Source organism: Pteropus medius, unplaced genomic scaffold (genome assembly GCF_902729225.1).
Source record: "Pteropus medius unplaced genomic scaffold, Ma_sr-lr_union100, whole genome shotgun sequence".
Taxonomy (NCBI): Eukaryota; Metazoa; Chordata; class Mammalia; order Chiroptera; family Pteropodidae; genus Pteropus; species Pteropus medius.
Genome location: NW_024349225.1, coordinates 11,528,777 through 11,543,839, shown reverse-complemented (window position 1 = coordinate 11,543,839; position 15,063 = coordinate 11,528,777). Strand labels below are relative to the sequence as shown.

The following is a 15,063-nucleotide window of genomic DNA, read 5'->3' as shown; positions in this document are numbered from 1 at the left end:
GCGATGTGGGCGGGTTTGTATTGCTTTTCGGGAACAACATGGTTCTTTTAGTCTAGAAACTCGGCTGTGCAGGGGGGTGTGCCTTTCCAGCATGTGGCGTGGACCGAGAAGGCAGCTTCTCTAGTTTCGAGAGAATTATCTAGTCAGCAGATTTCTTCTTCACATGAACCATCTTTAAAGGCCGAGGATTGATCAGTTCATGTTTTCATTCAGTAGTTTTTATTTTTTCTTTAATCCCTGTGGTTTTGACCAGGTGGATGTGGGAAGAGAAGTTTGCAGAACTGAAATGGAGGTCAGAGCCTCATTACAGAAGGTTACTGGGTCATCGGATTCTGTGACTGCACTGAACAGTGAAGAATTTGTTTTGGTTCCTCAGCATGCAGATGATACTTCTACTAAAGATGACGGAAAACCTGAACTGAAGGTGTTTCTTTTTCTTTTCTACAAATGATACTACTTTAAATTATTAGTTTTTTTTTTTAAACTAGGTGAAAGGAGATGTGTAAAATCCAGAGGATTTTCTCAAGTATTGACCTTGAGAATAGAATTGATGTTTGATTTATATGAGGCTCATTATTTGGTTTGTATATTTTTGAAGTTTTTTTGCTTTTGGTAATTTATCTTTTAATTTGGAATTTAGAAAGAAGGACTGGAAGAGGAAAAAAAGGTACTTGAGAATTAGACTTAATAGTTAAATTTTACATAAATTTGATTTATATGGATTTTTTTTCTCTCTTACTGCTGCTTAAAATTAATTATATAAATAGTTATATTTCACTTTCACGTCAGAGACTTTTCCTTATGGTTTTTATGTTTTAAATCACCTGATAACATTCCAGTATGTGATTTAATAGTAGACTTGTTTAAATATTTTTAAAGTATATGTCTTATGTTTTTAGCAGTTGAGTTTTTTTTTGGATATGATTCTTTTTCTTTTTTCTTTTTTATGTTGTCTTTTTTAACTCATAAAGAATCAAACAAACCCAGGTATACATGCATGAGAATTGCATATCCACCCTCTAGAAACAGAAATAGAGAAATTAGTCAAAAGTGTTACATATTTTTTATGATTTCTATTTAATACTAACTACAGTATCAATCTAATAAATTTTTTATACAGATCATTATTAAATACCCATTAGACATGTTGAGAATATATATTTTAATAATTTTATTAAATAATCAATGGCTTTATTTAAATTTATTTAATTAAATATTTATTTAAATAAACAACTATTTAAATTTATTTATCTGTGTTTTAGTATTAAAGTGTTTAATTTGCGACATCATTTATTTACTTAGGCTTTGTGCTTCACCTGCTTTTAAAAAAAGATGAACAAACTTAAATGTAAGGAAATTAGCAATTCTCCTCTTGGCAGGTAGTAAGCAAAATTTATAAAGAAAATAAACATATGTTTATGCTGAGAAATATGACCTTTTAATTGATATTCGCAATAGACACTGTCTCTTTAAACTTATCCATTTCTACTCTTTAAAACACATACATTTAAGATGACCTGGTTTTGGAATTTGTTCCCGAAAAATTAAAACAAGAAAAGGAAATCTCTATAAATAAGACCTTAAATCAGATGTAGTTGGAAACTGCCTAAAGTGTTTTCTGAGGAATCCTTTTAAGAAACTAATAATCCTCTAATTTAGTTAGTTTTACAATTTAAGATTTTGTATTATATCGAGTGAAATTAGGTACAGCTGTATAAACTCTTGGTATTCAGTAACCATATTTAAATTTAAATATTTAGATTGTTTTAATTAATTCCAGAAATGAAATGTTTTCATTAAGCTCTAGAATCATAATATGATCGAAACAAAATTGTCTTGCTTTGTCTATAGATAGTTTCTAATGGTGATGAACAATTGGAAAAAGCCATGGAAGAGATTTTGAGAGATTCTGAGAAAGGGCAAAGTGGCCTTCTTGTCGATGATCATCAAAGTTCCAGTGAGATCTCAGACCATTCATTTGGAGATGTTTCAGCCAGCCAAACAAATAAGCCATCTCTTCAGCTAATTTTGGATCCATCGAATACAGGTATTGTATTGCAGGGGTCCCCAACCCCTGGGCTGTGGACCAGTACCAGTCCACAGCCATGGCTTGTTAGGAACCGGGCCGCACAGCAGGAGGTGAGCGGTGGGCAAGTGAGCGAGCAAAGCTTCATCTGTATCTGCAGCCACTCCCCAGCTCTAGCATCACCGCCTCAGCTCCACTTAGAGCATCAGGCATTAGATTCTCATAGGATCACCAGTCCCTGGTGCCAAGAAGGTGGGGGACCACTGTATTGAACTCTTAGAAACTGTAAGAGAAATGAGATAAAGTGATAATGAAAAATTTAAGATGAAAATTAAAAAGTACTGTTAGCTTTGTTTTTAAGATCAGGGCCACCAGCTCTTCAGTTCCGGTCGAGTCCCCATTTTGATTTTTATGTTGCTGTTTATCTCCCTACCTGTGAAGCCGGTCTTAGTGTTCTCTAAGAACAAGCACTCTGTCTGGGTCTTCATTTTACCCCTAGTACTTGGCACAGAGTAAGGCCCTCAGTAAATACTTAGTGAGCAAATGAATAAATTCTTGGGTATCAGAGAATAGTGTGATGTACACAGTCTTTCATATGGTGTGCCTTTTTACTCAGTTTGACTACAGTTATTTCAAATTATAATACGTGAAAGAAATCCTAAGTAAAATACCGTATCAACTCCATCAGTATATTACATAATGAATCCATCCATGAATGGGTAAGATATGTGGTAGGAATATAAGTCAAAATGGTTTTGGTTGTAAGAAAAGCCAAATAAACCAAATCTAACTCCTGCTTCGGCTGGTTTAAATCCTAGAGGTGTGGTTTGATCCGGGCCCTGGTAGTGTTTCTTTGTAAACTGTTCAGCTTCGATCTTTTCCATGTCACCGTTTTCCTTAACTGGCTTACGTTATGGTCAAAAGTAGTAGCAGAAATCAAAAAGTAAGGCCAGGTGATTTGTTCATGCCTTGTGGCAGAGAGAAAGTCTCTGTTCTTTTACCCATTGCACAGACGTGTGGGTTTTACTCTGATTGGACCAACTGAACCTTTCCTAGTGGTCAAGGGAATGGTGTGGTCTGAAGGGTGCAGGCCTTGGTTACTTTCAGGTCCCTCAGTAAGTCACTCTGGCAGAGGAGATGAGGCTTTCCTGATTGGCTTAGCACTCATGGTGTATTCTTGAATGTCGGTGTAGGGTAAGTATAGATTTGGGCTGAAGTGCTACCCAGTGGGGCCACAAGGTAATTCCAAGTGACTCAAATATTTAAGTGTGAGAAATCTGTAAGAAGAAAATATAAGAGAATATTTTTGTGGTTGTCAGGGTAGAAAAACCCAAATCAGAAAGGAAAAGGTGGTTATATTTTAAAACATTAAAATTTAAATCTTCTGAATGAGAAAGTTACCTTAAGAAATACAGTTAAAAGAGTAGGAGAAGATATTTGCGCTGCATCGGTGGTCTCCAAGAGCACCCCATGGTTTGGTGGTTCATTATAAAGACTCATAGGTCTTAGAGTATAGTCATACGTATTGCTAGATTTAAGTCCAACAGGACTTAAGCTATATATATATAGCTTTCTAAAAAATACAAGATTGGAAACAAACCTTCCAGTATATTAGTTTTTGTTCTTGATTAGTTTTTGTTCATGAAGAAACATGAAAGATTATATTATTCACTGTACTTTGCTTTATCTTTTGAATCTCTTAAATTCCCTCCCTCCCTCCCCCAAAACACAAAGCTGTTGCTACCACTATTCATATAATTATTTTTTTGTTACTCAAAAGGAAGAAATACCCTTTCTCTTCTAGAGTAGCTCAAATTGGTTGTTGGAATCAACTGTCCTTTGCAATGGCTTAGATAATAGGATTCTTATTCCTGAGTGTATTTGGTGGGGATCATGTATTGTGCACCCTTTTTGTGTTCTCATGATTGGAATTAGTGCCCTTATAAAAGAGACCCCAGAGAGCTAGCTTGTCCTTTCCACCATGTGAAGACACAGTTAAAAGATGCTATTTAGAAAGCTGGCTTTCACCAGACACTGAATTTGCTCACACCTTGATCTTGGACTTCCCAGCATCCAGAACTGTGAGAAATAAATGTCTGTTGTTTATAAGCCACCCAGCCTGAGTATTGTGTTACAGCAGACTGAACCAGACACTTCAGCTGCCGTTTCATAGCTGCAGTCAACCCAGTTTTTGCTCACAAAATTGTGGTTGCTTTAAAATGACATAACTTTGATGGCAAGCAACTATCTGGAAATGTCTAGATTTAAATGGTAAAAAATGAGCATTATCACATGTTGTTTGCCAGTTATAAAACTAGGTAGATGAGAGCTTTTGTTTAAACATCTTGATAACTGGTTGGTTTTTGTCATATGGTGATCTTATATCCTGGCTATTTGGAGTCAACATTAACAGAAAATCATTGCTAGTTTACGGCAATGTACTAAAGTACCGTTTGGATAATTAGATGAGTTTTCTCTCTCATACTCTTTGTTACTCTTTGCATCTTTCTGCTGAGGAAGGGATAAGGGAATTAAAGAAGTATGACTTGAATAGGACTGAATTTACATTTAGGTGGAGATGAATTCCTTACAGTGGTGTGTGATTTTTACCCAGCCTAAGCTTTGCTAAAATATTTTACTCTTTGCCTGCTTTACTCATTGATTTCTTTCTGTCATAATTGGATAGTTACCAATGAGTTTTGTCTACGTGAAGGCTGTACTTATGATACATTTAATTGTCGATGAGTTGGGGTCTAGGTAGTACCCAGGATGATATGTTTGTCATAATAGATTGCCATAAGGACCACTAACCCTAAAATTTTTTATTTATTTAGTGATTAATTCATTTGCTATATATTGAGTGTCTAGTCTTTTAGACACAATAAGAGCTGGGAATAAAAAGTAGAATGATTTCTTCCCTCGAAGAGCTGATACTCTCTATAATTGATAACAGAATAAGAACTACATTTTGCTTTTAATTCATCCTATTTTAGACCTTTCATAGAGAGTTTGAACCCAAGTTAAGTTTGAACCCAAGCTCCGTCTATGGCTGTATGGCCTTGGGCAAGTTGTTTAACTTTTCTAATGCTCGGTTTCCTCATCTGTAAAAAAGAGCTAAAATAGAACCTGCCTCACAGGGATGTCGGAGGATTAAACACACCATCCATATAAAGTATTTTGTAAAATACCTGGCACAAAGAAAATACCAAATAAAATGTTCATTATCATTATCATCAAGAGTATTGGAAATCTTAAATCTGAAAATAAAATCACATAAAATCTTTGGTTCAAGCTCAATAATCATAACTCTTCTGCTTAAAATGGGTGTAGGAAAGGATATAGGCCCTTCATCTTCATCGAAGCACCTTAGTAGAACCCCCGAATTTTTTTGGAGCCATGTCCTTCAAAAAAGCATTTAGATAGTTCTTTTCATCGATACCTTAAAGGTGTTGTTCTACTGTCTTCTTGTCTGCATAGTTTCTGATGAGAAATCTGCTGTCATTTGAATTATTCAGTGTTCCTGTATTTGTAACATGCTGTTTTTCTCTGTCTACTTTCAGTATTTTTTCCCATTATCTTCGCTTTCAGCTTATTTTTGTGCAGCATGGTTATGGGTAACAGGGGAAGAGTTGGAGACTGGATGAATGTGGGTTTTAGATAGGGGTGGGGAGAGTGGCAAATGGAGAGTTTTATACTACCTGATAATATGCAGATAGATACTCTTTAATCACAATTGGGCCTTTGCTACATGCTATGCTTAGCGTTAAAGTGAACAGTGTTTTTTATTTTTTTTTAAGAAATGGGGAAGGGAGAATTGGGGGAAAATAATCATAGGATTGTTCATCAGAATAATTATTTTGAGGGAAAAATTTCCATTGTAATGCTTACATAGTTCGTAGAAGCCAGGAAGCCAGGAAGGAGCAAAGTAAGAAGCTTGACTTGTGTGGTTACTGGTGTGAGATGTAACACCTTAATATTGTTTACTTCTGCCTAGGAACTTAGGCTGCTTTATAAGTTTGGTGCTAAATATGATCTGTATAGCCGAGAGAAACTTTTAACTGGTTTTAATTTTATTTAATTCTTATTATTTTTAGGCTAATCTCCTTATTCTGTAGTATTTGAACTCTGTGTTTTTATTTTTTAAAATTTAAGGCTTAGCATTTTTTCTTTTCCTCTAGTTAGAGCTAAGTAAGATAATACTTTGAGCAATTTGAAAATATAAAATGGCCAATTCTAGAACTCTGAATTAAGATATGAGATAAACATTAAAAGAAATGAAAACACAGAGAGACCTAAATTTTGTTTGCAGTTTTTCATTTGTTTTTGAGCAATAGGCAAAATTATACCATGAAATTTTGCATTAACTTTTGAGCATTTCTTTTTCTTTTCCCTTCAGAAATTTCTACGCCCAGACCATCTTCTCCAAGTGGAGTACCTGAAGAAGATAGCGTTTTATTTAACAAACTGACCTACCTAGGATGTTTGAAAGTTTCTTCCCCACGTAATGAAGTGGAGGCATTACGGGCAATGGCAACTATGAAATCTTCCAGTCAGTCCCCTTTTCCTGTTACTCTGTATGTTCCAAATGTTCCAGAAGGTTCTGTGAGGTAAACCCTAATATTTTCCCCCTCTTAGACATATTGAAGTTTTTTTGGGGGTGGTGATTATATTATATCATAAATCAGGCCTAGGACTTACTGTTAATTCATTTTTAATTTGTAGATATGCAAAGTAAACGTGTAGGTTTAGACTGTGTTCCTTATTTGCAAGGGGCATTTGTAAAACTATGCTTAGAATATTATAAATGGAAATACCACTGTAAAAATACCTGTAATTTGTGTTTCTTTATTCCGAAAGAGTGTAAAAACCTGTCTTCCCCTTTTCATATAGTAGTGGTTCAGAAATCTAGAGTGAGCCCTAGATTTTAAGCTTTTCACATCATACTGCAAAGAAGCAAAATGGTTTTTTTTCTTATGCTTAGTTAGGAATAATATTTAACATCATCTGAACCTTACATTTCTTTAAGCGTAGGTCAGATGATCTTATTCTTCTATACTCAGCTCTCCAATGGCCTCTAGTCACACTTGTGATTATATTCGAAATCCTTACCATGTGTGGCCACTGATGACCTACTGCTTTGACCTGATCTTTGCTCTCTCTCACTCTTGCTTTCTCACTTCATTCATTCATGGCATTCATTCACTACATTCCAGTCATAGTAGCCTCTTTGTTTTCTCAAATGCTGTCACGATTCTCACCTCAGGGCCTTTTTACAGTCTATTTCCTTTGCCTAAACAGTCTTTCCTTGGGTTTCCAGTGGCTTTTTTACTTCTTTCCAATTCCCACTCAACAAACATTTTATCAAGAGAAGCCTCTGTGGATCGTATCATATAACTATACCTCTCTTTCCCATCACTGTGTCTTTTATTTCTTTGTAGCATTTTATTAATTGTTTATTGCCTACTTTACTCGCTAGAATATAAGCTCTGTGGGAGCAGGTTATTTGTAATTTTCTCTGTTGTAATTTCAATGTCTAGAACAGTATCTGGTCCAGGTTTTCAGTAAATAATTGCTGAATGAACAAATTAACATTTCAGGTCTAGGCAATTAAGTTGAATGTCTCCCAAACCTATAATATTCCCTGAAGGCTGATTTAAATGTTAGCGAAGTTTAAGTACCAAAATAATAACAATATAAATGATAAGATTTTGGGGAAAATGCTTTGAATTTTTAAAGAAAGGGTTTTGTATTTATATTTTTTGTACAATAGCTCTTAAAAATGTCAAAATAGCTTTTAATGTTATCTATTTATTAATGTTATCAATCTATTTAGTTTTTTGACTTGCCTCTCTATTTTTAGTGAGTCCCCCTTAGTTTTGGAGTTTGAGATTCCGAAGTAGTCTGGAGTTTTTAGATCAATCTAGGGCTTAGGAGTTGTGTAGAGAAAGTCAGAGATATTATTTGATCTTAAATCTCACAGATCCCTTTTACTTTGTAAATTGCATTGTGACTTTGGTCTTTGGAACCACTCTGACTTCCCTGGGGAACGAAGCGTCTTGGTGAAGCAGTGACCTGGGCCTTGGTAAACCTGCAGGAGCTGCTCTGAGTAGAAATGAACTCTCGTTGGACGGTCTGTGCTGTTCTGCAGTGGCGGCGTTCCTTCTCTGTGACAGATTGAGCCTCGCATTTAGGGGTGGGCGACAGAGATTTTACCAGGCAGTGTGTATCCTTGGCTGAGGGAATAAGTGAACTGGATCATATGAAACACAAAAATGAAGGTGAAGACTTTGTGTGTGTGAATACTCATGCACACATACATGCGCGCACACACATATAGCAAGAACTTGAAGATAATTTGTTTCCTTGCATTATTGGTACCAGCTTATTTTGGGTTTTTAAGATAATTATGTTTATGTGTGATCGCCACTGTAAAACTGTTTGCCTTGTTCTTTGATAGTTAATATTTTATTTCATTTTCCATCACTGTTATGCAGAATCATAGACCAATCCAGGAGTGTGGAGATAGCATCTTTTCCAATCTATAAGGTGCTGTTCTGTGCACGCGGACACGACGGGACAGCAGAGAGCAACTGCTTTGCATTTACAGAGAGTTCCCACGGTTCAGAAGAATTTCAGATACATGTTTTCACCTGTGAAATTAAAGAGGCAGTAAGTATAATATATTGTAGCAATTTGCTGTAGAGGCGAATAGGGTAATATTTTCGAACCCTAATCTCACTGTCGTATAAATTTGTGTGCATTACGTAAGTTTGGAGCATACTTCTAAAGAGAAAGCTAGTACTTGTAATGGCGTAGAACCAGGTGTGAAAAGCGGAATGTGACAACTGTGCGTGAAAGTGGAACTGTAGGGAGGGCGCCTGCAGCTTGCCAGGCGTGACGGAACGGTCCCACTTGGCAGAACCGCCCTCCTCCCCACAGTGCTAGCGGGTGCTCGGGCTTAGAAAGCGGGGATATTTTTGCACCTCTTTTATTATTTTGCCCAAGTCGATTGGTCCATGTGATTTTAAAAAGTGCCTCGAACAATACCTTTTGCTCTGCTGGGCCCAGTAGTTGCATGTTGCTTTCATGTAGGTATTGCCCTAGGATCGTTTCACGGAGCTCTGTGGTTGTCACCGGTGAGTATTTGTTATGTGCATTCATTCAGAGGCTGGCTTTTGCTCTAGAGAACTGGCCTAATTAAAAATACAGGTGCTACATACAGCAGAGGTATCGCCTCGTAGGCCTTGGAAGATGCCTGTAAGTTCCTTTTAGCAATTCTTAGGTGGCGGTGTCTTCTTAGGCTGGAGAAGTAGTTCCGAATCAAATGGCTGGTAAATACGTGGGGGAAATTGCCTTCTTTTCTGTACCTATTGAATTCTCTCCAAATTAAAAATAAGTTGTACTTTTAGAACTTTAGTACTTACAACCATTTGCATGAATGGATTTGGATGAGCAAGGTCTCAGGCGTGTCTGTTTTTGGGGATATAAACTGTCAGCCGAAAATGCTGAAAGCAGCAGTTATGCTCTTTTCTCTGCCATGAAACAGAAAGCGTCGTATTAACAGGAGTTCCGAGAGTTTCTTTCTGGCCGCAACATGCGAACTCATGGAAATGGAGGTTTCTGTGTGTTTGATACTAAGCATGAGGGGTATGTCAAGTCTTGTGTCCTAAACACCTACACTTTCTTGAGCATGCGCAGACACAGGTACTTTAGATTGTCGCCTTGGAAGTTCTCCGCCAGAACCCATCCCATGCCTATGTATGTAGTTCTGGAATCTATTTTATTCCAACACACACACACACTCACACACACTCACACTCACTCACTCACTCTCACTGACTACTTGGCCAGAAGGTTTGATCATAGAAGAGTGAATGAGTACAAGCGTGCCTGTCATTTAGTGGGCAGTGAACAGAAATATTTCGAAAGAATATGTGTGTGTTTGTGAATGCGAGGATCTGTTTCTGATCCTTACCGCCCCGCTGCAGAGGCGGGGGAGCAGATGGTAGAGTCCTGGCATTTCATGGTGGCAGTCATCATTTAACATACCTGTGTGGTTTCTGGATAATTGACACTCAACAGCAAGGAAGTGAACTTTGAAGAGTTGGGGATCCTGCTACTTGGAGAGGCAGAAACACTGCTGTAGAAGGAAGTTGAAAGGGACCTGGCTGCAAGCATTTTTCATAACTGTGACGGTATGCAACTCTCTTTTTTGGATTATAGCATCCGCTTGTTTATGGGTGGGGAAATATTTGTCTTTTTTGAAAGCTTTAGCAGTGGTAAAGCAGTGGACAAAACTGGGGAAGTCTCAGTCTTACCATTTTGGATATGGTATTAAATAGTATTAATTGTATTTTTAGGGAGGATATTTGGTACATTATAGTTTGTAAGAAACTGATGTCCATATATTATTATTTTTAGAGTACATTTTTGAAAGGGTTAATATTATGGGACATTGGTGGCAAAATTCATTATTTAAAGGAGGAATACATGACAGTTGTTATTAAACATCATAAGAAATCATTTCTAAATGAATGTAATCTGGTATAAACATTGAGCTTATGCCAGGCACTGTGCTAAGCATTTACTTGATACTCATCATATCTCCATGACATAGGCAGTATTTATTTAGACTAGTGATCTTACGCTTCTCTTTGCCCGGAGCAGTCCTAGTTTACGCCTGTTGTCCAGGTGTATTGTTCATAGCATTCCATTTTATTCTTAAAGTACTCTGGTTTGGATGATAAATGGTATGGTTACCATTTATCATAAGGCTAAGAGGGTAGATGTAGGAGCTGGGTTTCAAATGGAAGTCTGACTGGAAATATTTCCTGTTGGAAATATTGGAAACAAATATGGATCTTTTCTTTCAATTATGCTTTCTAAAGGGATTGGTTGGCATATAGCTTGCATCCCAGCTACCTTTGGGTTTTACCCACGCCTGTACAAAAGATGTCCAGCATCGTCCTCTCCCCTCAAAAAATAATTACCCTCTAATTAATCTGAAGTCTTTAAGTTGCATCTACAGATTGTCTAGTTCCCAGAAGTTTCTTGTTCTGTGGTGAAGGGACAACTTTATTCTTTAGTATCTGGGTCCCTCTCGATGGGTGTAAACAGTTGGCAAAGTAGCTCAGGAACAGGTGACAGACATTCTTATTCCTTGAATATGTGCCGTGCACTAGTGTTGCTAATTAATTTGTTTCCTTCTGTTTGCAGAACCAAAGAAGTTTATTAAAGGCACGAAGACCCTCCTCAAGCAGGAGAAGGAGCGTGGCCACCACTGCCAGCTGTCACTGTGATGCTTTTATTTCACCGCAGAATCCTACAAGCAGCAGGCACCAGCAGTGTTAGAGGGGGAGCCTGGAGAGGGTGATGGCTTTGTTGGACCTGTGCACAAGGATTAGGGTCCCCACAGAAGGGTCAGGACGCATTTGACTTGTTACCCTGGATATTCTGTAGGACTCTGCTGGAGTGAATCTCAATTTCCTGTGGCAAAAGACCTGGGGAATCCAGCCAGAGGGATCTTGGTGCTGATCTTTGTACAGGGAGAATGATGCACTAGGCTTTTGCTGAAAAAGCAGAATATCAGAAAGCGTGGTGAAAAAAGCCATTCCTATTCTTGTTGCATTTTTGCGGATACATAATGCAAAACTGTTTTTAAAGATACTTTAAAAGGCTTAGTTGACTCTTTTAAAGAATATATTTCTACTAGTCAGTATAATCATTTTCTTTAAAACAGATTTTGATGTCTGTGTTGTTTGTATGTTTTAACATACTTCTCGTTACTAGCGACTGAGTTTAGAAGCACACTTGTTATCATTTGCTGTTAAAGGCATTCAGAGGTATTTCATGGTAAATATCAAGGATATTATTGGGAGGATCTTTATTCGTAATGCACTAGTTTTACTTAGGGGTAACCACTATATAAAATAAAATCTTATTTTTACATGGGAAAATATTTTAAAACATTTATTGAGATGTTATTTTAGCAAAATACTTTATTAATTAATTTAGAAGTTATGTTGTTAGTGTTTTCTTTAGATTTTTATAATCTAAAGATTATAAATCTTTTTTAATAAAGTTTTTTTATATGCATTCCTCTTATTTTAGCTCTTTTCAGTGAGTAATATATTTGAACAAGTTGTTTTAAACATTTTAACACATGTCTTTCCAGGTGTCTTTTATAGAATGATTTTTCTACATGTATTTCTTGGGTGAATATTTTCTTGACATATGGTGTTTTTAAAACAGTTGATTCTCTTTCATCGATATTAATGGAAAAGATTTATTTTGGAAAAGTTGGCTCTCTTATTTCTTTTAAGCAAATGCCTTTTTTAAGTAGTATGTTTCGATTGTTAACATGTAATACATATTTGATAATTTGGAAAATACTACAATAAAAAATAAAATAAAAAAGAAAAGTTTCTCAAAATTGCACCAGAGTTAAGATTTTGGTGTATCTCCTTTCCACATCTCTACATGTTCCCCCCATTTCTACCTCTTCAAAAACAACAACAACAACAACCCCAACAGACATTTTTGTGTTTAATTAGTGCTTTCTATAGGTACTGCTTTCTGGGGAAAATTGTATTGTATTATTTGTCAATAAACCTTTGCCTTCTGCAAAGAAAATGCCTATTCTGGTAGATTATTTGTGTGTGTGTGTGTGTGTGTGTGTGTAATAGTGTGACATGTATGAAAATGTTTGCCATGCTATGTGTTTTTAATTTTCTTTTCATGATGTAATTGGTTACCCAATTCGTTCCAGTAACTATAGACATTGGTAATCATTGTTTCTGAAGCTTTTCTACCTTAACAAGCCACGAATCACCGTTCCATTTTATTCACAGACTCTAGAATTCACAAATGATTTTTACCTTTTGGTTGGAAGTAGCAACTTGTAAGACACGGCAGGACCAGATGCAGTACGATCGCTGGCGATGATGCAAAGGCACCGTCTCCCAAAAAGGGGAGAGAAGAGGAGTCTGACGTTTTTCTCCCCAACAATGTCTGCCACTCTGGCTCAGTCCCGTGTTCTTAACCTTACAGAAAGACGTCCCTGAGCTCAGCTTTAGAATTTACCAAGTTCTTTGGCTTTTTTGGCGTTGTCTGATGTGTTAGGCTTGCTGATAGCCCTGACCCAGAGAACATGAGATAGAAGAAGATGTGGAGAGTATGAAAAGGAATTATGGTTGAGGTGCGACTCTATGAGTGGATAGAAAATTATGTACAAGTATTCCCCTCTTTTCGCATACGTTTTCTTAAAAATATGCCGAAGTTGAATGTGTAAAAAGTAAACATTAGACTTCGCATTTTATTTGTGCTTAGGAAGTGGAGAGTGCTCAAAGAACTAAAAATAGTTTAAAATCCCTATTTACATTTACTTTGTAGGCATATTCTTCAGTGACTTACTCCTAGCATGTTCTTTGTTTTCGTTTTCCTCTATAAAACTTAAATTATTGAGCTAAGTCTTGTAAGTGTCCAGTTCAGGCTAAACATTTCTGCTTCTGGCTTAGCTAATGATTCCCTCTTCAAGCACATTCAGCTCACATGTGCTGGATGTAAGCTCCATGTTCACTGCTGTATAGGACTTAGTGACACAGCGCCTAGAATAATATTTAATTCACAGAAAGCATTCAAAACATTTGTTGAATGAATGAGTAAATTTATCAATCTTAATTGTATAAGATTTGAGGACTGCTGTTCTTATTAATATCCATTATTTGCTGATTTTGTTGTTTTTACTTATAAAATTATAATGGGATAACAGATTAAAATATTTAAAAATTTTTGTGAGCACAGTGATAGAAATATGATGCTGTTGCTGAAGCTGAACTTTAGACTGGCAGACAGCATTCTTATATGGTTAAAGTGTGTAAGTTATTTGATTTAAGACACTATTTGGCATTGGAAAGGCAGTTTAGGGTAATTGTTGGTTAATATATATGAGTATGGTTGTTGGAGGTTTGAGGAACACTTGGTTTTGAATGTGATAGACTATGAGAAAAGGTAGAATATATAAATACAACAAAAACAAAAACGAGGAACTACTCTATACTTTAAAAAATTTTACTGTTGATTAAAGCATTCTTGTTTCAAGGAAATTACAAAATATCGCTGTCCTACACTCATATAATTCAGTGCATAATTTGAATTCACTTTATCTAAAGTGAAGGATTTGTTAAAGGTCAGAGAATTCTCTTTATTTGTTCCTCCCAGTGGGAGGTTTTGAAAGTATGACCTTTGTTAAATATGACCTTTGTTAGACCCTTCTTGTTTCATCTTGTTATCTTTGTTCAACCCATGGGTGGTCTGAGAGATTTGGAAGGTTTTTTGTGCTTCAGGCTTACAAGAGTGAGATGGTATGATGCTTCTTTTGAAACCAAGGAAGAAAGCAACTTCTGGAAGAATGGGATTTAGAGTACTTCTCCACTTTAAGGGAAGAGTATATGATACATATATATGATATGTAATACACATCATGTATTACATATATGATGTGTAATACATGTATATGATACATATATGAGTATATGATACATATATATGATATGTAATACACATCATGTATTACATATGATATGTAATACATATCATATATATGTATCTAAATAAAGTTGTAACCAAGGTGGCCTAATACTAATAAGATAGATCAGACCATTCTAGCGTTACTCTGGCAACCCTGCAATACATTTATATCACAGCAACTTTGCGTAACAGAACTGGAAGCTCTTTAAATCATGCTACCATGTTTGGTTATTGCTAAAACCAGTATTTGCTTTATTCTGTGCCTCAGTATATTTAGTCCTCTGAAGCTGAGAGAAGTGAAAAAGAGAAATTTGACGACTTGAGCTAAAACCTTGTTTGCGTGTGTTCGTTGGGAAGATTTAGATGGCAGCCTCATTCTAGTAATTATTTTAGGATTCATTCACTGCTATTATCATTGGTTAATATATTCTGGGGCCTAGAAACATTTATAAATAAATAGAGTTCCTTTGTGGACTTAAATTTCTTTGTTACTGTGTTTAAATGTCAGA

General features: G+C 36.2%; 1 protein-coding gene across 4 annotated transcripts in view; it reads left to right on the top strand.

The window, feature by feature from the left end:
- Nucleotides 1-15,063, top strand: part of RABGAP1L (RAB GTPase activating protein 1 like) — a 417,651-nt gene that overhangs the window by 35,200 nt on the left and 367,388 nt on the right. For 3 of the 4 annotated variants that reach the window (XM_039881422.1, XM_039881421.1, XM_039881424.1), the window contains exons 2-5: nucleotides 254-424; nucleotides 1,852-2,047; nucleotides 6,423-6,633; nucleotides 8,521-8,695. In XM_039881422.1, coding sequence (XP_039737356.1) covers nucleotides 287-424; nucleotides 1,852-2,047; nucleotides 6,423-6,633; nucleotides 8,521-8,695 — 720 coding nt within the window. In that variant the 5' untranslated portion in view covers nucleotides 254-286. Of the gene's footprint in view, nucleotides 1-253; nucleotides 425-474; nucleotides 668-1,851; nucleotides 2,048-6,422; nucleotides 6,634-8,520; nucleotides 8,696-15,063 lie in introns of those variants that run through there. The other variant, XM_039881423.1, reaches the window with a different exon arrangement.